A 21,560-nucleotide genomic window follows, 5' to 3' on the forward strand; every position below is an offset into this window, starting at 1 on the left:
CCTTTTGCCTGGGCGTTTAAGTTAGACATCAAGCATTAACCACACAAACATTTTCTGAAACCCACTCGTCTTTACACTTAAGGTACCGAAGAGTGGGAACTATACTTTGTCGTTGTCTTGTGGAGATGAATGCGAATTGTGGTACACAGAATATCACGAAGAAGAACTATCATTTGAGGAAAAGTTACCTTCCAATTCGGGACTAGTTGAGACCATGTTGATACAGTTACGCAGATGGACAATTTACGACGAGCCAGACAGGTGGGGCTTTACCGAGCCATTTGAATTTTATGTATGCAACGTCATATTTGACGTAATTGTGTACTTTTGGTATTCTAGATGCCTGAGGAAGGAAGCCAAGTCAGGGGTGTACCTAAATAAATGTCGGTTATATGCACTGCAAGTGTATATGAAGGAAGAAATGCAATTTAAATGTTTATCTGTCGGAATTAGTGACCAGACATTTATAAAGGAAGAACCTATTCAAGGCAATCATCTGTATGCATTTCCACCTGGTGAGTTTTATTTAAAGTGGAATTCCAGAATTTACTGCGTTTTATGACGTGGTCTTGAGCGCTTGACGTGTGGAAATAACTTTCTCAAACGTTAAAGAACAGCAGCCTTCATCTTGGGCTCAAATTTGTAAAACTATAATTTGACGGATAATCTACCTATGCAGGTGACATTTACTAAATTGTACCGTTTGTTTTTGTCCTTTCAACAGGAAAAAGAACCTTAAGTTTTACCATTCTGCAACCAGATTATATCAATGCGAAAGTATTAGCTCTTGGATCCGTTTTACGCATTAGGGGCAAGTTACTTATTCTTCTTGTATTTTTCTTATAGAGAGCATGAAAGCAAGAAGCTCATGTCCATAGGTTTAGAGTTTTGTTAATGAATTCATATTTTTGTATAACATAAAACGTTACAACGGTCATCCTTTTATCGGTGATAACGTACTAATGGGCGGACAAGCCAACCGATTCATCGACCTTCTGACTGTTTGACTGACTGATTTAGGGCTAACTTAAAAAATTATCCTAAAGACAGACCGAACTAAGACCAGTCTGGACTTATTAAAATTATTTTGTTTTTAGCATCGTACAAGTACTGTTGTCAAGGCATGTACTGCCCAGATTGTCCATTATTACTGGAGTTCCATGCCTTTGGTAAAAAATACCTTGTTAATCCACATGTAAACTTAACATGCTCAGAAAACATGTTCGAGAAAGAAATAGATGTAATTGCTCAGCCTGGAGTCCATTCCTTGAAGGTATGGACAGTTGTAGACATATTGTGCATAATTTAAAGAGACTGAGCCAAAATCGTTTGCGATAAAAGAAACAGTTATCCCATCCCATCGCAAGAAATTGTACATGCATCAAAAGGTAATTAGTCCGTGACTTTTATGGAAAAGGAGAACCGGAAATGATGGAGAAACCTCCATTGGGAAAAATTAGAACTTAAACAAATTTCAGCTGCAAATGAAGCCAGAATACAAATTGTACTTTGGTGATAATAAAACCGGGGATAAAAGCAGTCGCCGTCGTAGAGGTATATACACTTTGTGCAATTTTCATTTCCAACATTTCTCTCCATGTTGTGTTGTGCTTTCAGTTCAAGAGGCCCAAGGCAGTCTGAGCTAAATTAATGCACCATGTGGTGTTTAATTTTGCGCCTAAGTTGGAAGCTAAGCTTGGTGCCTTCCCACAAAAGCCTCATTAAACTGACTTGAAAATAAATTCCCAATTACCAGGGCTTTAAAATTATTGCACATTTCTATGTTGCGCGATAAGTTACGAAATTGTTAAAAATATCAACTTTAACTGTATTCATAGATTTGTTACTCATTCACAAATGACTCAACAGAGTGGAGGGGAAAACAAAAAGTTGCTGATGTTATTGTTAAAGGTTAGCAGTCGTCCAATTTATGAACTAAAAAGCGTTCTACTTTTCGTAATTAAAAACTGTATCTAGGTAATTGTTTTTATACTTAGATTCATGCCTTCTTCTGGACGATGTAGTACTGAAAGACTATTCTTAATTTTCATACATTTCAGTTGCAACCATTTCCAAATTAGCATCAGATAACATCCAAGATTGGACACTCAACGGATGGATGGTATCTGGTAAAAACACAAAACAATTTATTGCAAGTTTCTGCTTTTGATGAGCAAGTTCCTTGTAACCTTTTAGTAAACTCTTATTTCCTTTACTTCTAGGAGGTGTTGGTTTGGTCAATGAACTCCCTAATGGCAAAATAGAAAGCCCATTGCTGCCATGGAAACCATTTTACGTGGACGTTGGGTTATGCCTCCGCTTTAAATTCACACTTTCTACTCATTTTCACCCTTCATTGAATGTGTTTATTAAAACTCCACAACAAACAGTTTTGATTTGGAAATTGCGAGGCCACCAAGGGAACGAACCCAACATCGCAGCAGTCTCGTGGAAGCCGCTAGAGAAAATTCAAGTATACAAAACTTTTTATTCGGCTGGTATTGAAATATCACGTGACTGATCTTTGTATAAAAATCCTTCATTCACTGCAGTACTCCGTTGCTTTCCAGATTATTTTCGAGGTCCTTGGGTCTGGAAATGGTACACCTAACATAGTTGTCGACAATATTACAATAACGACTGAAACATGCGCACTGACACCATCTCATGCTTCTCCAGGTAAAAGATTGCAAACCTTGTTTTCTTTACATTATAAGGAACTTGTTCAGTGTTAGAAATACTCTGACTTATAGCGCAGGCTGACCGCTTCATTAATATTAAGAGTCCTTCCTCAGGAGAGTGGTGAACCGCGCTTAAACAATAACTTTTTGGAAGTTACAAAATATAAAAATATATAAAACAGAGATATATAGGGATACGAGCAATTTTCCCCTACATAATCAGAAAATGATAAGAAATTCCTTACGTCGTTTGGTAATGAATAATGTTTTTGATAGATTTTGCTTGCAGTCCAAATGATTATCAATGCGATAATGGTGAATGTACAAGCTCCTCACAGCGCTGTGATAACGACGTCAACTGTATGGACGGTTCAGATGAAAAGGGCTGCACTTGCCTAACTGTTGAGTTATCATGTTCGACTGGTAGCTGTGTTCCATCTAATAAACTGTGCAATGGATTCGATGACTGCTCAGATGGAAAAGATGAAAAAGTCTGTGGTAAGCTCTCTCTACATATATCATTATACTTTTAAAAAGGTACTTTCTTGCTGAATCCACGAAATTTAAACATGTGCGGTTTGCCCTTTTTAGTTTCGGGAGTCACCTCCTCGAGCCTTTTTAGTGCTTTATTTTTATTTTTTTATAAGAACTAGGAGTGATTATCATTCTCTTTAAAACACCTTTAAATTTGTCAAATGGCAATCTGTTTAAGAGTTTGAAGAGAAAGAGCCGAAAATGTTTCGGAGATAAATTTTATTTTTCTTGCAGGAGCTACATGCCCTAGTAACATGTTTCAATGCGTAGACGGGACGTGTATCCCATGGTCGTCCACTTGTCGCCGTGACAACTACCCGGTTTGTCAAGATGACACACACCAACCATCAATTTGCAGTGAGTGTTTTAAGACATGCGCATGAAGACCTTTAAACTTTACCCTACTTTGGTTCACGGAACGTCCATACAACTGAGCGGAATGGTTAAAATGACAGAATTTGTTAAAAGATGTAAGCGAATTTGCTCAATAATGTACTATTAATTCCACAGCAGCCAATGATTGTCCGCTAAACAACCTCAAATGCAAAGACAACAGCTCCTCAAGGAATTGTGATAAGTACTTTAGAGGTAAACAAACTTTATCATCGTGTATACAACTGGCTGATTTCCATAATTCAAATCATAGAAACAGTACACAACTCGGGGAAACTGCTATGATTTTTTGCAAATAAAGACGTGACATAAATGCAAATGAATTGCTATCAGCATTTTTTGTACTCTTCCTTTAGGTCACTGCAGTTTTGAAAACGGCTTTTGTGGACTGAAACATGACAAAAATACTGAATCTCAGTGGCTATTGAATTCTGGAAAGACCTCTTCGGCGCATACTGGTCCAAGTTATGATCACACCACATTTTCTGAAAAAGGTAGGTTATCCTGGTCTAGTCTCTTTCGTCACAGAGGGGAAGCTTCTTTATGAAAATGTATTCATTGTTTTTTAAGGTGCCTACATCTACATAGAAGCCTCAAACCGTCTCCATGGTGATCGAGCGCGTCTGACAAGCGATTGGTTAAAGCCGAATAAGATTATTTGTCTTCAGTTCTGGTATCACATGTTTGGCAAACACATAGGAGAGCTGATTGTTTACATGGCTACTCACAGTTCGGAAACGATTGTTTGGCATGTCTCAGGAAACCAAGGAAACTCTTGGTTGCTGGCACAGACGACATTACAAGCTGACAGCCGTTATAAGGTTTAGTTGATGACACAGTTTGATGACCAAATCTCATCTTACGCCTGTCAACGTAGTGATATCGAAGAATGCTGAATTAATTAAATTTTTTTTAAATTTAACAATTTCTCTTTAATTTTCAACTCAGTGAACTTTAATATTTTATTTAGTTTATCCTAGAAGGAGTTTCTGTAGAGGGAAATGAGGGAGATATAGCCATAGATGACATCACAGTCCTGGATGAAAGCTGTCACACAAACAACAAATGGGGTAATGGAATTAATTTAAGTCCAGTCTTACCCTATGTAGATATACAGTGCAAAAGATCTCTCCATCACACTACATCTATGCTCTTTCAAAGCTGGTTTTCACCGGCGACAAAATCGGGGTCAAATACAAAATAACTTAATGAAAATCAGATAGCCACTTCTTTTATAATCTGAACCATATTAGGAAACGCCGGCAAAAACGAAAACATGATAAACAACATGATAAAATACTTGAAGAAATAAAAGCTTTCGATTCTCGCTACTAAGATTCTGGGTGGCTTATGATGATGTCGTACTTTTGTGTTATGCAAACTCTATTTTTACATCTAAAATGTTTAATTTGCATTACTACAGAGAATCCACACTGCTATTTTGACGACAAAATATGCAACTGGGACATGGATGGATCCTGGTTTCTGAAAGAACTCAGCGGAAGCCGAAAAGGTTTTTAAAATTTTCCTTTTTGTCAAAGCTATGCAGGAGATGTCAGTGGAACTAAAACTTTCCTCTGTCATATAATGTAGATATGGGTCACCCACATCTACGTCCAATGACTAATCAGCGATTCGACAAGTAGCTCGTTCCAAACGTAGGAAGAAAATGCCATGTCACTTTCTCCGCTATGATTATCATTTGAACATTTCTCAGTGTTAGATGTCCTTTTATCTTTGGTTTGTTTTCATGCAGAATAATAACCTGAATTTTTATTGCAAATAAACTGGAAAATTGATGATGATTTATTGAGTAGTTCTATCATGCAAGTTCAAACTGTCATCTTCAATTGCATTGAAGTTCCTCACGATACATCGCCATTAAAAGGGCTGGGATAATTAACAACTATTCACCTCAGTGTCGGTGGCTGGTATTGAAAACACTGGGGAATATTTCTTTTAGTATATACTAAAACAGTTGGAAAAAATAGCGCAAAAAGTGATTTTAACTTATTTATTCCTTCAACGATTACAATATATTCAGGCGCAAATCCCGCGCGAGTAGTTTAAAGGTGAATAGCAGAGGATATTCAGAGTTTGAGTAGCCAATCAGAGCGCATCTTCAACATTATTCACTTTTTTAGTGAATACTAACGATGATTAGTATTACAAGCAAGGGTCTACTCATATAAATGTGCAATATTTACATAGACAAAAAATGTTTCAACAATAGTTGTTATTCTGTAGGTGGCTTCCTTAGTTTAAGGCCAGAGGGCAAGACAGTAAAGGGAACAATAACTTCCCCCGTGTTTAGCGGCAACGAATGGAAGTGTATGCGCTTCTGGTACAGAATCGAATCGGGACGTGACGTCCAATTAAGAGTATTCCTAAATGTATCAGATGCATTACAACAGCTTTGGACAACATCTCATAGAAAAACTGGTTGGAACTTTGTTCAGCTGCCAATCAACGCCGAGGGAACAACCCAGGTGAATATAATGTACATAAACCTCATTCTTACTACTCAGACGTTTATGGCAGTTTGGAAAACACAGTGTTTATTTGCCCTACCGGATACTGGGTAACAGCTTATCCGACGAGAACAAGTACCTTGACCGTGTTTTTTCAAAGAACAACTACAACGAAGACTTCATCCAACGTAACACTCAGCGACCTACTACTACTACCGAAACTAACGACAACGTAACTCCTACGACTACAGAAACTATACCGTACGTAAAGGGCATATCTGAGAACATCTCGCCCATCCCACAACCATTCAACATCCGCGTCGCTCGAAACTTATTACCACACTACGTCAGTTGCTGACTAACGTCAAAGACAAAGACGAACCAAGGAACAGATAGGGAACAGTGTATAAGATCAATTGCTCCGACTGCCACGCCTCCTACATCGGTGAGACTGGCAGAAACCTAACAACTAGACTGACTGAGCGCAAACGAGCGACGAGGAAAGGGCGATGTCAACAATCACATTGCTGAGCATCACTGACTTACGCACCACACCATTGACTGGGACTCTGCGCAATGTCTAACATGCAGCACCAACTACTTTCAACGAATGACCCTGGAAAGCTGGTTTACTAACTTGAAACAGATTCCCTTCAACAGAGGCCAACCACTACCTGCATCATACAAACGACTCATTCACGACATTAACATTAAAAACAAACCGAACAGAACGACCTAACTTCTCTAACGGATTGAGACCGACCAATCACGACCGACCTACGCCACTTGAGCCTTACAACCATTAACATTACGGCAAACTGACCAATCAGTTTATACAAACCATACTAAGAACATTCGACTGACAAAAACTATTCACTTGACTCTGATGATGACTTCTGCTCAGGTTGTCGAACGTCAGTCGCCACTACCGACAACAGTCCTTCTCAGGACTACACTCATCTGGACGATCAAACGACATTATTATATGTTACCCCCGGGTTCAAACCATTCACTGTAAATTAATTTCCTCGTGAATATTTGTGTCCAGACTATTACATGCACTTTTTCCAGCTGTTTCCTTCCTCTATTAAAAATTTCAGAACCGGATGCTGAACAGTTTTTCTCTAGAATCAGTCATTACTCTCTTATTAATTGTTCGTACTCTGAGTCACGGCTTATCTCACAAAGACCTCCTTTTATTGTCAGATCGCAATAGCCGGTACATGTCGAGAAACGTCTATTGATATCGATGATGTATCCTTCAGTAAACAGCGCTGTAATGAAATACCATGGGCTCCCTATCAGGGTATGTATTGGACACCCGAGATAACTTTTGCCTGGTTTTACGACACTAAACAGATCCTAATGAGCGTGAATTATTTCGGCTGACGTGATATTATAGATTATCATCAGGAAGCTTTCTTACAGCGAGAGAAGGGAAAAGAGCCAAATTTAACTGTTTTGCTGCTCTTGTTCAAGATAATGTGAAATGTGTGAGTGTAACCAGGTAACACGAGTAAAATATCAGGAAGTTCGTGTTATATTTCAAATAGCAGGTTACGGATTAACCTTCTGGTACATAAAAATGTAACGAACGACGTCACTTAATAGATTGTGCTGGTTCCATTGTTCATATTTTTACTATTTCTTGTTTAGAATTTCTTCCTCCTTTACTTCCTGGCTGTCTGAGCCCTCTTGGAATGCAAGACGGCCGAATATTGAACTCTGCAATAACAGCTTCATCTTACTACAGAAGAAGGTCGGCTCCTAACAGAGCGAGGCTTCACATGGCTTTACCTGATAAATATATCTCAGGTGGTTTCACAGGGGGCTGGTGTCAGTATCCTAGTTCAAAGTACCAGTGGCTTCAAGTTGACTTTGGTTTCATAGCAAGAGTAGGCAAGGTTGCTACTCAAGGAAAACAGGAATTTAATTTCTGGGTTACAAAATATTTCCTAGCTTATAAACGAGACAGTAAGAGAAAGCGGTTGCTATATCGACAACATGGAAACGTACAGGTAGGACGATTGAGATGTGTGGTTGTATTTGGCAGACGAAATGACTTACGCTTGTGCAGTTTAATTAGCTGCAAAATGTCACAATCTTTCTGGTCCCATCAAAGCCTGCGTGGCAATAGCGCATTCGATTTAATAACCGAGTGAAAATCCAATTTTTACGTATGCATCATAATTAGCGATGTATTCTATACAAAACGAATGTAAACCGTCACTGCTCTCCTGCAGGTATCACAGCGACTTCAACCTCACATCAGTATTAAAATTTTTACCATTTAAATTCCTAAAGATCTTTAAGACAAAAGGTTCAGTTGGACAAAACTTTTCATGCTGTTGCGTTGTCTGTAAATTTAAAGATGCTGTTTTTCATGACTGTATTTTGGTAGCCGTACTGTCCTTGTAGAACCATTATCGCGCCCGTGCGCCGAGTCAAGACACGAGTATCTCTGTAATAAATGATTACAAACATCAGGTCTATTCTCTAATCATTTGTTCGCATAGCCCTGTTGGATTTAAGGAGCTGTTAATCATGTTTATGGTATATTATTCAGTTTTTTACAGAAAAGCCCTGAACGGGAAGTCTTCTAAAAACCTATCTTCTTCATGTGATAATCTTTTACCTTAATTTGCTCTATTCCCATGTAAACCAAACAAAGTTCACCTTCTGAATCTATTTTTTTCTTGTAATTCTGTAGATATTTGATGGTAATTTTGACCGACATACAGTGGTAAGCCACCATCTTGTCCCTCGTATCACCGCCCAGTTTGTCAGAATTTACCCATACAGATTCAATCAGTTTGGCTGTCTTCGAGTTGAATACTATGGATGTCCGGCTGGTGCGTTATATTTCAATTCCTCTAGAACAAAGTTGATTGGAATATTCAATTAACCATATTATTTTTCCGTTGTTGTTTCCTTTTATCTGTTAACAGATAAAGCTGATAAAGTTAATATCACTCGTGGAATTCCGCTCTGTTATGCTCCCCTGGGAATGCAAAATGGACAGATACCCAACGCATCTGTAACAGCATCGTCAAACTTCGGCTCCGCTCACCGCGCGCGGCTGTACACCGTAGCAGAGGGTGGTAAACCTGGAGCCTGGGTGGCCGCCGTATCAGACACGAACCAGTGGCTACAGGTGAAACCATGCATTGTTCTACCGTAAGCATTTACGAAACACAGCGACTCATCCTGTTAGGAGAACTTTGAAGTGATAGTTGAGAGTTATTCTGTATCGCATTGATTTTACTCAAGTACGTTATGTGAGATCATAGTAGTTGAAAGACAACAACAAATTTATTTACCAACATAGTCTCATTATTTTAGTGCACCTACGTAGCACGTATAAAGTAAAGGCTTGGGTTCGCGAGTAGAGATAACATCTGAGAGACTGTGAGAACTAATGTGTGATATTTTCTGTCTTTTATTGGGCAGATCATCATTTAAGAACGCCGCGACTCTTAATAACTGAAGCCATCGGACTCTTTGTCGTATACATAATATAAGACACCTTTCAAGATATTGGCAATTTTTTTATGAGTCAGTCTTTTACTTTGAAAAAGTATATCATAAACGCCAAAATTTTATTTTTGTTTACAGATTGACCTCGGAACTCTTGCCATGATAAAACGTCTGGATACTCAAGGACGACACGGGGTTGCCGAATGGGTCAGCAGTTTTACCCTATCCTACAGTTCAGTGGAAAGCAACTTCAAATTTTATGCTCAGGTATACGTGGAGAACAATTCATCTTATTTCTCGAGTTTCTTTAATCTGTGAAATTTTTCCCCTTCATTTCTGCATTTGCCCAATCATTTTGCAGCTTAAAATGGTAACACTGCAATACAATCACTAAGTGAACAATGCCAGTTCTGCAACCCCCTTCCTCACCGTGTTTTCACATGCCTTTAAGATAGTTCTTTTTGCCCGCGTGTAAAAAATGCACTTTCACACGATGCATTTACTGTAGAACCTGGACGGCGATCTGTGACTCAAGAAGAACAAATCTGGGTTTTAAACTAAGGATTCCAACAGAGCGCCCAAGGGTTCTTCAGTACATCAATGATACCTTTTTTATTTAAGAAACTGTATATTTAAATATCTTGATTAAATTTCTATAACGAAACGAAAGAGGGAAATTAACGAGGTAAAACAAACAAAAAAGGTCGCAACTTTCCCAAAATCTTAGATCTACATTTATAATCTCATTATTCAGATATTATATATTTAAAATTTCAATAATAGTCACAGAGGAGGCTAAGCGTTTTATTGCGCGGGAGTGGAGGGACTCATCTGGCAACAAATCCATTGATACTCCGTTCGCTACCGCGGTGTCATTATCAACAGATGAGTTTGACGAGGTTGTTGCTACTTCTTAACTTGCAAAAATAGTCTTGAAATTAAGGGTCGCTTATAGTGCTTTATTTCTGTTGTTGTTAGATTTTTAAAGCTAACAGAAATCAAAACACAATAGCAGTAAACACAATCATCCCGTCCATATTGGCCAGGTTTCTACGTATTCATCCTCGCACCTGGGTTAATGGGGTGGCTTTGAGAATTGAAATCTATGGCTGCTTTGCAGGTGATCTACTTTTATTTATTTGTTTTTGTTATTTTTCATAAAAACTGAAGTGCACTACGAATTTTGTACAAATTCTCTTCCTATAGGAGCCACTAATATAAGCCAGACCAATCCTAGAACTAGAAACGAACGATAAGTTTTATCACAATTCTTTGCCATCTTCGCTCGCTTTGGTACTCGGTACTTTTTGGCAAAATTAATTCAGTTAATCATTTTTACTTTCCCATAATGCACCGATTGGTTAGAGTGATCCCGTTAATAATGTTGGACCCTGCAAGAGTCTTAGATGCCGGCTAGCTGCAGTGTAATACCTCCTCTTCAGTCAGTTTAATCTCTGTGCACTTCTTATATTTTGTGGCGGATATTTAAGTATCTGCTGGATCTAGTGCATGCACTCAAGGCGAATGTAGTAAGTCAAAGCGAACATAAGTAAGAGAGTGATCTTGTCGGTAAACTTACAATCAATTGGTTAACAGCGTGCATAAGTAGGTATGTGAGTAGATAACGTTAACGTTATTCTTCAATTCACATGTTTTTTGTTTCTTTAATAGTAAACATGTATATCGAGAAGATTATAGACAAAGGATGCTATAAGGATTATACCGACAGAACCCTTGCGTCATTGGAGACGAGTCCGTTATTAGATGGCAGTTATATGCAAAGGGCTGCTGCTATAAGACGATGTGCAAAGGCTGCTTACGATTTGCAACTGAACGTTTTTGCCGTTCAAAACGGAGGGCAGTGTATGGGAGGAATCGGAACTCATTTAAACTATAACAGATACGGAAAGTCTACCCAGTGTCAAGAGAACGGCCGCGGTGGACCATGGGCTAATCAAGTCTATGAGATCAAAAGTAAGAAGTGGAATAAGAGAATTATGGGACAATCTTTTCATATGAATGGCTGCTAGTAATAAAAGATTCCTATTTGTCTCTTTTTTCTGAGAAAAGTAATAGTGCAACTGATTTGACATGTAATCTCCTTGTCCTTGTGTCCTTTAAAGATCACACTTTGAAACTGTTGGGACAAACCTATTCAAATTGGCAAAATTAAGTTTATTGAGTCTCAGAAAGGTACCTTGACGTAGGAATAAACATTTAACAGCAGCCAATCGTCAATCTCCAAGAAATTAAAACTAAAATCCACTCCATTTTGATTTTTTATGATTTTTAAATGTTCTACTGTTGTTGTTGTTTTATGTTTGTTGTTTTTGTTTTTCATGTCACTTATTAAATCGAGAAGTCTGAGATTTTACTCGTTTATTTGACTAGGAAAGTATAATTTGTCAGATGAATGGTGTGATTGGATGAGCCAAAATGATACAAAAACAAGATGGAGTCTGGCGGAAGCGGCTGACTTAGTCAAAGCTAGCAAAGCCATCGCAGAATTTGCATATAACTTTGTAAACAAGGGTAAGACAAATATTCCTATTTGAAAATTTGCTATCTAGTGATTTTTTGTTTCTACTTGCTATTGACATCAACTTTTCTGTTTTGGCAGAAAATCTAAATGACAGACAGTATGTATTGGAAACAAGCAAGAACAGGCCACAGCGAATCACCACTCCGGTCTCAATAGGGACAAGCATTAATGCGATGACAGTATGTTATTGGTTACAGGATAACTTTGCTATTTTCTCCCTGAAATATGCATCCGGCAACGACGCTGAGGAGACACCATCCTTCAGTTTACATCAGAGTTTAGTTGGAGTTAAAATGAATGTCAAGGAAAGTGTTATGTAAGTATCTCTATCCACTGCTTAGCTATAAGGTGGGCGCACGTTGATAGAAACTTTGACCTTCCGCAACTCTTCAACAAATAGAAGGCATTTTCCCGGGTTTTCTGATAAACTAAATCTTCTTATTGAAGGAACACTCAAAAAGCCTATAAACCGTTTACCTCTCGAATAGTAGTGGTGCAAGTGCAAAATGAAGGCTATTGTGTTTTTACTTATAAGACATCCACTTTGTTTCTGTCATTATTGATACCAAATGTGTACTGCCGGAAGGAAATTAATTTACACCCCTGCGCAGGGGCTCTCTGAGTACGTCCCGTTCACTGAGTACATTTATTATTTGTTCCTGCAAAACCACCCAACTTATTTAAACTGATGACATTTCAAACACAACTGTCTATTTCCGTAGTTTATCACATTTGTCCGTGGAGAGAAATGTCTGGCATCATGTCTGTGCCTCATGGAGTTCTCAATTAGGATTCTGGAAAATTTACAAAGATGGAAAGCTCTTCGATTTTGATAGATGGCTTAGCTCCGAACAAGTAATATCTGGTGAGATGTTACCAGAAGAAATTGTTCTGACATTGTGCCACAGCTGAGTGCCACAGCTGAGTGCCACAGCTGAGTGCCACAGCTGAATCCCAAACTTGGCCTGGATGATACTTAACCCAGAGGAATTTTTTTTCTGTTTAGATGGTTATTTTTGAGTCGTCAGATCACGAAATTCTGCCTCGTTAAACACAGAAACCAATGAAGCCAAAAATAGAATTTGAACTGGAAAAAAGAGCATGATTAGTGATGAGAGATTTGCCAATCAAAATCGCATAAAAATTTGTAGCTGAAGATGCATGTGTGAAGCTGATGATCGTTGGAGGTGAACACATACTTCAACTTCAAATTCTCAATAATATGGCTCTTTAATTTGTAATTCCAGGGTCAGGAGTTACAACTATAGAATTCCAACAAGGCAATCAAACGTTCTCATCAAGATTGACAGGTGTCAATATGTGGGACCATAATCTAGGAGTGGAGGAAGTATATCGTCTTTCTCTTGGATGTGGACAAGAATCAGGAAATATTTTGCGGTGGTTTGATCTGAGGAATAAAGTGGATATGACGGAGGACGAAAAGGAGATAAAGGAGCCGGCTTGCTCGTATCGTGATGGTACAGGTCAAGTTTTCCTTCCTCAAAGGCGACGGTTGCTACCCCAATTTTCATTAAAATAAATGTGTACTTAGTTTTTGTTTCAGTTTTTGAGTTAGCAATGGTTCAACTTTCATGAAGTGTAATTGTTCAGTCTCACTTGTCAAAGCTCACAATCCGCCACAAAATTTTCAAAATATTTCTTAGCAGAAGTTTTATGTACTCTTTTGGAATGAAGAGAGAACTAGCTCAATGCGGCTGTGTATTTTATTGTGTTAAAAACCACGACGCGTCAAACATTCAAATACCAAATGTCAAATAAGATTATTTGAAATTCAAAATTAAGTCTTCGACGTTTTTTTACATAAAGTTGGTATGATTGTGTAAACCAAGTGTCAAACAGAAATAGACCAAGCGGAAAACTAGAGTTTCTGCAACCGGAATTTTCTGATTTAATACTGATGCCCCTGCGTCTTCTTGCTTTCGCACAGCATTTCATCTTTTTTGTCTTATCAAATACCTACTGCTATAAATGGTAAGAAATTGTTAATGTGCAGTTATGTTTCGTAGATGATGCAAAGTATTTAGTAAAAGCAAATGTTTCTATCAGGTGTTATGGCAATAGTAAGCCATGGTATTGCAGAAAGGGTTACCTTGGTGAGTCCGTGGAACAATAGATCAGCAGACAAATATGGAAGTTGTCTCAAGTTCAGGTTTCTAATGTTTGGACCTGGTGCTAAAGGATTGGAGATTCATCAACAACTTGAAGAAAGTCAGTGGCCGATTTGGAAAGATTCTGATAACATGGTGCCGCACTGGCGACATGGACAAGTTTCTCTGAGTTCTCTTGCGAGGAGCAAGGTAATACCAAAAAACCAGCACCTCGATTTCCTTTCTCTTTGAAAAATTTTATAGGTTTACTAAGTGGTTCAATGTCTATTGCATGGTTAGGTTGCTTTGTCAAACCAAGGAAAAATTCAACGTTGGTTATGTTTGGTCAATAAGCAACCCAGGATTCTTCTTAGATTCTTCTTAAAAGGTCGCTCGCCAAACCGATACCAACCACTGCGATCAACTTGTAAACAACAATTTGCGACCAAGTATTGTGCCGAAAATCTATGCAGTAGTACTTAGAATAATCTGGGACGGACGACCATACCTTTTTATCCAAGACATGCCCGTATTCAAATTTTAATGAGGGTAGGTTACATGTGTATCCCGGCGGTACTAGGCAAATTGCAGCATACATTGCACACTGCATCGTCATCGGAGTAAATGTCTATTTTATGACATTACCTTGGACGAAGCATGTAGCAGCTGCGAGAGTAAGGGTGTATGGGTAGATAATAAAAAAAACAAATCTTATCTCGAATGACGAAATTCACCGTATTCTTTGCATCTGTATGCAAGGTTATCATTAAAGGAGACATGGAAAGAGTGCCTGGTTACATAGCTGTCGGAGGACTGTCTTGGGTCGATGGGTATTGTGAATCTCAGCCTGTTGGAGCAGCCAATCAAGGTAACACTCAAGTTCTACTCTTTTTACTGTGAATAGGCATTGGTGTATTATGATGATGTTATTACAAAAGAAGCAACATTTTTAAGTTTGCAAAACATGTTTGGACATTATTCAAGTCATCCTTAATTGCAAATGGTCGTTATATAATTCGAATTTACACTTTACAAATATGTCATGGAATTACAACTTAAGCTTAGTGATGTCAAAACATGTTTTCAAAGTTAAAAGTGGTTTTGCCTTTATGATTATTATTTTTATTATGCTTGTTTTCTTAATGATAGCATTATATCTCTGCAGCATGTAGAAAAACACTGGTGGCGTCTTCTGGTTTTATCTTATCACCTTACTATCCTGGGTTCTATGCACCTAATTCCAGTTGTAATTGGCTAATAACCGCGCCAGTTGGTCATGTGATACGTCTTGAGGTACTGGATTTTCAACTGGAGCGTGACCCGCGATGTGCTACTGACCACCTTGAGGTGACTGATGGGAACACAGTGGGTGAAAAAAACTTGGGAAGATACTGCGGAGATGAAATTCCGAAACTAATGCAGTCCACAAAAAATACACTGCACATCGCATTCAGGTCGGACATGAGCGTCCAACGAACAGGCTTTAAAATACACTATTCATTTAAAGGTTTGTCAGAACACTTTATTATTTTATGGTTATTACAGACACAGTGTCTTTTCCAATTTCGACCTTTCCTCGCACATTGTACATATTATTAAAACTCTTCACAAATATGTTTAAAGATGATCAATTAGTTGCTAGGGTCTCATAAGTGAAATCCTGTCAATTATTTCAGTATCTCATACGTTGAGATTTTATTTTTTTGTTCGTAAACACAGATTGATCGTATAACCACCGCCCATCCCTCTTTTTTTCCTTCTCCACAGTACAAGCTGAGGATAGTGCATGTAGCAGCAAACGAGGTAATATCTAATGTCATCGGTATGACTTTTTAAGCTGAGTAAAAACTTTGGTTTCTTTGGTTTCATCGGCTAAGGAAGATGCCTATTTCTCAACTATCTGTAGAGTTCAGTATCTCTGCATTACAGAATGTATATGTGAAGACTCTTTAATTGCAGATTTCTCCTATCTCAAATAATAATTGCTTCTAATCCTATTTTATTCACTTCAGATTGCCCATCAGGCTGTTCGTGCTTCCAGACAACTCTCGGAAATTTTTTTGTCCAAGGTTTTGATCTAAGAACTGTTCCGGGAAACATGCCATCCTACACAAAAGCCTTGTAAGTCTGTCATACTTTTTTGACGCATGCGTGAGAAATGTCACAAGTTATTGCACTAGTAGATTGAAACTGCTGCAAATAAAGCTGGTTGTTTTCATGGAAACATTTCAAATTTCCTCTACCACAAGAATTGTACATAAATTCGTGTTTAATAACATTTCAGGCTCTTTGCAAACAACAGAATTAACCTGATTCAGGAGGAAGCTTTTTCAAATTTGCCGCTGTTGGAGTATATGTAAGTCTCTAGATCATCTTTTTAATTTTCAGCATCGTTTTCGCAAGTCCAAAAGTTTTTTGTGGACTTTTGACTCTTTATGGCGATACATTTCGACAAATCTTATCAAAACACGATTACATAGATTTGTTAAAGACGTTCTTATCAGACATTGTAGGGACGAATTTCCTGACAGGACCACTGTCACTTTTATTAAGTTTGACATCATACCGATGTTAACAGTTATCATGGAAAATCGTAAAGATCGTGATTAGTCTAGAATAAGTCACAAGTATCTTCTTTTTTATCTTAGAGATCTCAGTAGAAATGTAATTCTGATGTTAGCTGATTCTTCGTTTCAAGGATGCCAGAATTTAAAAACCATGTAAGTTAAGCGGCTTTGATTTGCGTTACACTTACGCCCTATGTAACTAATAAACATCCCCGCGTTACACAAAGATTTCTTTGTTTCAGCACGTGAAGCTCGCATGTTCGTCCTCAGGAGAAATTGTTATGTGTTTGCAATGTTAGTGTACTTGGCGTTTAAATCAGTAAATCAAGTGTCCGTTGTTTTTACCGCAAGCCTGGTATTGCCAAGCCAGACCCGAACTCTTTGATATACATCGTACATCCCTGTTAAATCCTGGATGTTTGAGATTACCTTGAAATCGTCAAGTTATGGAAATTTTCTCTAATTCCTTGTTCTTACTTCCTTGTTATAACTCCTCAGAAGACTGACTGGAAATTTTGTCAGGAAATTGTCTTTGAATGTCTTTTCTCACCTTCACAATCTAGAAGTCCTGTGAGTATATTTTTTATAAATATATACAAGAAAAAGGGAAGAAACCTTTATTACAACAACTATACCTTATATACCTTAAATGCAAGATTTCCTCTCAGTGATATCTATTATATTGTATTTCTTCAAGTATAACATGCATAGCTGCTACTTATTTGCATTTTACTGTTTGCTAGTACGTACGTACGACACTTTTTTCCAACTCTCCTTATCTGTTTTTTCTATGATAGAATGCTTTTAATGTTTACCTCGTAAAAATTTCTTGCGGAAAAACCAAGCAATAATTGTCAACATATTATTTTTGAAAATTTATCATGAATCACAGAGATCTGGGAGAGAACCTCTTAACTGTGATCCCAGAGGGAACATTTTCTCACTTGCTCAATCTTCGCGTGGTGTGAGTACAATTACTAATCGTAAAATATTGCTTAATAGCATAAGAATACTGATTGTCAGTTCATATTGTCATTAAACGGCTAGATCAGAGCATCTGAATATTGAAAACATTAAAGTGCATCAACGTAGTTTTTAGTCTTCATTACCATCTTCCCTCCATCTGTTCGAGGATATTGGACAGTTTTAGATACAAGTTGTTTCCTTATGAGATGAGAGTAACGATTTGTCGCTGAATATCCCCAGTTTAAAACTTTTTACTTGGTCCTATAGATCTACCTGAATTCAGTTGCTATATTTTGCCAAGCAAACACGTGTTTTTAATTTCTCAACAGAAGTTTGAGGTCTAATGAAATAAGGTCTCTGGAGATGGAAATGTTTAGCCAGCGGAGTAATTTAACATATCTGTAAGTTTCTTCTGATCGCTTATCAATTTATCTTCACCCTAATTCTTTCCAGAAGCCTTTTGTGAAGTCATTATTAGGTTGCATAGTTCATTGTCCTATTTCATATCATCGTCATTATTCGCTTCGATTCGTTCAAAAAATGCGATCAAAAATGTATGATTGATCGAACGATCTGTAAGAGTGCGCTGTTTCATCACATCAAACTCGGTGACTTTGGTGTGCACATTTCCTCATATCAATTTGATGACCACTCAGTTAAGCGACCACTCTGTAGACAACCACTCGTTGTCATTTCTGGGGCGACTGCACCACCTTTGTGGTAAAACGTTTAACAAACTTCTTAGGGGAAAATTCTCCAGAAAAACCGTACCTCTGGGGAAGCATTTATTTGTATAGCTCAGATGGCTTAATTCCCTCTTAGGAAAATTTCCCTTGTGTCGTGCATCTGGGAAGCGACCATGTACGAGATCATGCGAAATACGTGTACAATACATCCGTATTTTTAACTTTTGGCAAAGTAACGTTTAAGATTCTTAGCAATTTGACCACCAACATATTTTAAAGTTCAAACATATAAGCAGTTCAACCATTAGATATTTTTTCTCATCAGATATCTTCAGGATAACTTGATTGAAGTAATTCCGGACAAATTATTTAACAATCTTGGAAACCTAAAAGTTCTGTAAGTATCTTTTAACATTGACATACTTCTCATCTCCCATCTTATGAGGATTCTCACTAGTGATGTTGTTAAGTAATGGTAATAGGAGTGAGTGGAGTCCAATTCGGTCTGTAATCATACGAGTGCTAACAAAATCGGTCGACCGCGCAGCAGGAGTCCGATTTGTTTATCACCCGTATCATTACAAACCGAATTGGACGACATATCCTCTCTTTCTCCATTTCTTTGTTCTTCCACATACTTTCGTATTTAAAAGGGAGTAGCAAATGACCTGATTGTGCAGTTATATGCAAGTGTAGTCAAATCTTGAAACTATTTCCATTCTTTGTCTTAGCTACCTGAACAACAACAAGATAAAAAGGATATCAATGCACACCTTTGAGGGATTAATGTCATTACACACTCTGTGAGTATATGTGTGTGTACCTTGTCTCTTTCACGCTTTTGCAAGCTTATTAATACCGTAAGGTTACTCATGAAAGCGTAGAAATGAGAATTGGTGGGATTTAAATAGAACTACCCTCATTGTGACTTTAAAGGCTTTGCCACGATCAACAACGTTTTTATCTTTTTACCTCAATCCGCAGTCTGCGTAAATATCAGGGGGAAAAACATTTTTGTCATCATGGCTCACTAACCTTTTTTGCACACGTGAGCCATTCGACTTTGCATTATCTCAAAATATCTAAGAACAGAATGTTTTCGTCAGGATAATTCATCACGTCGGCGATTGACGGTATTCTTCTCTTGTCATATGATTCAGGTATCTAGACAATAACAGGATAGTGGACCTCCCTGCTGAAACTTTTCATGCTTTGGGCAGTTTACGAAAACTGTAAGTGATGTTAAAAAAACACATTTATCCCTCAGTTATGTAATCAGAAAACTCAACAAAACTTTGATGACCTTGGCGCATCCTCGCCGATTCCACGGCTTGCGTATATTTTACCCACTCCTCGAAGGGTTCATTATTTCCCAAGGAGTAAATAACAGAAGGAGTCCGTTTTATTTTTGTTGGTAGTTTTATGATGAGACCATGTATCGATTTTTTCTCATAAGACAGCTCCAGAAGAGAACCACATGATCGCATCAGTGCCGTTCATACGAGAAAAATATCTGTGGCTCACATTAGATGCAAACCCTTCCGTCTGACCGATACATTTCCACTTTATTTTCCTCTCGCAAAAGGCCCCAGTGACTCTCTCTGGACTCAATTTACTTCCATTCAGCCTTTGAATAACGAACGATAATGCAGTCTTCAGAGTCATAAACAAATTTTCTGGCTAATCAAATGAACTTTACTCTGTCACATTTCTAGTTACGTTATATGATAACTAAAAATCGAGACCAAACAGCTTACAACGATAAATATAACAGTTTTGTGCTGACTGAATGACAAAAATATGCTTCTACTGCCAATGATAACCCCCCAACGTCAGAACGGCTAGTTTTTATTAATAGGTGATATCATTATGGGGGTAGGTGATATTATTATGGGGGAAGCCTGCAGACTTGCAATGAAGACAAATACTGCTTTCTTTCAGCACCATGGATCATTTCACCCACTGCTGTTATGCTGTTAGAACAATTCCTCAATTACAGTGTGATGCTCCTGCCGATGGTTTCTCAAGCTGTGATGACCTCATGAAAAATAAAACTCTCCAGATATTCATATGGATTCTTGGAATCTCAGCATTCGCAGGGAATTTGATTGTGGTTCTTTGGAGATGTTTCTTGAAAGAAGATAATCGCGTTCACTCATTCCTGCTAACAAATTTAGCGATATCTGATTTTCTCATGGGGATATACTTATTAATAATCGCCATTAAAGACACTCAGTGGCAGGGAGTGTATTTCAAACATGACTTATCCTGGAGGACAGGTAAACTGTGTCAGTTCGCCGGCGTGTTATCCATGGTTTCAAGTGAGGTGTCCGTGGCAATGTTGACAATTATCACAGCCGACCGACTCATATGCATAGTATTTTCATTCAGATTCAGGAGGCTTTCTTTCAAGCGTGCATGTTTTTTGTGCACAGTTGTGTGGCTCTTAGGAATCATGATATCCACAGTGCCACTGATGGGAATTGATTATTTTAATGACACGAAAAAAGGTGTAGGTTTTTATGGTCGTTCAGCCGTGTGCCTTCCTCTCCAGTTGTCATCTGACCGACCAGCAGGTTGGGAGTATTCTGTGTCTTTCTTCATCGCCTTTAATTTCGTGGCTTTCATGTTTATGCTTGTTTCTTACATTGCTATGTTCGTTAAGGCAAAGAAAATTGGCGGAGCCGTCAGATCGACCAACGTTAGAAACGAGACTGCTATGGCGACAAAAATGATGTTCATAATCCTCACAGACTTTTTCTGCTGGATACCAGTCATCATAATGGGAATATTATCTTTAACAGGAAGACTGTATGATCCAAAGCAGCTTGTATATGTTTGGATAGCAGTTTTTGTTCTTCCTGTGAATTCCTCCATCAATCCTCTTCTTTACACATTTTCTACAACCGCCTCCAGGAAAAAGTTGAAAACTCTGACGGAAACGATGAGCTCATTTGTAAGAAGAACTCATTCTTCAGGTGAGGCGATTTCATGAATTCAAACGACTGTTTTCTGTTATCGTTTTCTTCATCTCAATGTTCTGTGATCAAATGGAAACGTTTGGGGATTTAGTGAACTTAGATCGAAATAAAGATTATTTCATGTTTCGTGTTTTTGGTTAATAGCGTTCTCTCT

The 21,560-nt window shown here is 38.1% G+C and overlaps 1 protein-coding gene across 1 annotated transcript in view; it reads left to right on the forward strand.

Annotated features, from left to right (window-relative positions):
* The window catches only part of LOC113680389 (uncharacterized), a 44,245-nt gene that overhangs the window by 18,681 nt on the left and 4,004 nt on the right, over positions 1 to 21,560 (forward strand). Inside the window, exons 11-51 of the mRNA XM_089192044.1 lie at positions 83 to 261; positions 340 to 515; positions 725 to 811; positions 1,098 to 1,273; positions 1,839 to 1,911; positions 2,061 to 2,129; positions 2,223 to 2,473; positions 2,571 to 2,679; positions 2,958 to 3,179; positions 3,450 to 3,572; positions 3,726 to 3,803; positions 3,965 to 4,102; positions 4,179 to 4,429; positions 4,579 to 4,678; positions 5,032 to 5,121; positions 5,856 to 6,097; positions 7,286 to 7,385; positions 7,736 to 8,097; positions 8,790 to 8,931; positions 9,028 to 9,233; positions 9,695 to 9,823; positions 10,535 to 10,676; positions 11,228 to 11,530; positions 11,948 to 12,088; positions 12,177 to 12,414; positions 12,821 to 12,963; positions 13,346 to 13,576; positions 14,166 to 14,416; positions 14,966 to 15,074; positions 15,372 to 15,713; positions 15,974 to 16,009; positions 16,219 to 16,327; positions 16,491 to 16,562; positions 16,855 to 16,926; positions 17,272 to 17,343; positions 17,666 to 17,737; positions 18,069 to 18,140; positions 18,751 to 18,822; positions 19,157 to 19,228; positions 19,586 to 19,657; positions 20,367 to 21,403. Of these exons, the coding sequence (XP_089048170.1) occupies positions 83 to 261; positions 340 to 515; positions 725 to 811; positions 1,098 to 1,273; positions 1,839 to 1,911; positions 2,061 to 2,129; positions 2,223 to 2,473; positions 2,571 to 2,679; positions 2,958 to 3,179; positions 3,450 to 3,572; positions 3,726 to 3,803; positions 3,965 to 4,102; positions 4,179 to 4,429; positions 4,579 to 4,678; positions 5,032 to 5,121; positions 5,856 to 6,097; positions 7,286 to 7,385; positions 7,736 to 8,097; positions 8,790 to 8,931; positions 9,028 to 9,233; positions 9,695 to 9,823; positions 10,535 to 10,676; positions 11,228 to 11,530; positions 11,948 to 12,088; positions 12,177 to 12,414; positions 12,821 to 12,963; positions 13,346 to 13,576; positions 14,166 to 14,416; positions 14,966 to 15,074; positions 15,372 to 15,713; positions 15,974 to 16,009; positions 16,219 to 16,327; positions 16,491 to 16,562; positions 16,855 to 16,926; positions 17,272 to 17,343; positions 17,666 to 17,737; positions 18,069 to 18,140; positions 18,751 to 18,822; positions 19,157 to 19,228; positions 19,586 to 19,657; positions 20,367 to 21,403 (6,961 nt within the window). The remainder of the gene's footprint in view (positions 1 to 82; positions 262 to 339; positions 516 to 724; positions 812 to 1,097; positions 1,274 to 1,838; positions 1,912 to 2,060; positions 2,130 to 2,222; positions 2,474 to 2,570; positions 2,680 to 2,957; positions 3,180 to 3,449; positions 3,573 to 3,725; positions 3,804 to 3,964; positions 4,103 to 4,178; positions 4,430 to 4,578; positions 4,679 to 5,031; positions 5,122 to 5,855; positions 6,098 to 7,285; positions 7,386 to 7,735; positions 8,098 to 8,789; positions 8,932 to 9,027; positions 9,234 to 9,694; positions 9,824 to 10,534; positions 10,677 to 11,227; positions 11,531 to 11,947; positions 12,089 to 12,176; positions 12,415 to 12,820; positions 12,964 to 13,345; positions 13,577 to 14,165; positions 14,417 to 14,965; positions 15,075 to 15,371; positions 15,714 to 15,973; positions 16,010 to 16,218; positions 16,328 to 16,490; positions 16,563 to 16,854; positions 16,927 to 17,271; positions 17,344 to 17,665; positions 17,738 to 18,068; positions 18,141 to 18,750; positions 18,823 to 19,156; positions 19,229 to 19,585; positions 19,658 to 20,366; positions 21,404 to 21,560) is intronic.

The sequence above is a fragment of the Pocillopora damicornis genome, chromosome 13, assembly GCF_964200805.1.
Source record: "Pocillopora damicornis chromosome 13, jaPocDami1.2, whole genome shotgun sequence".
NCBI lineage: Eukaryota > Metazoa > Cnidaria > Anthozoa > Scleractinia > Pocilloporidae > Pocillopora > Pocillopora damicornis.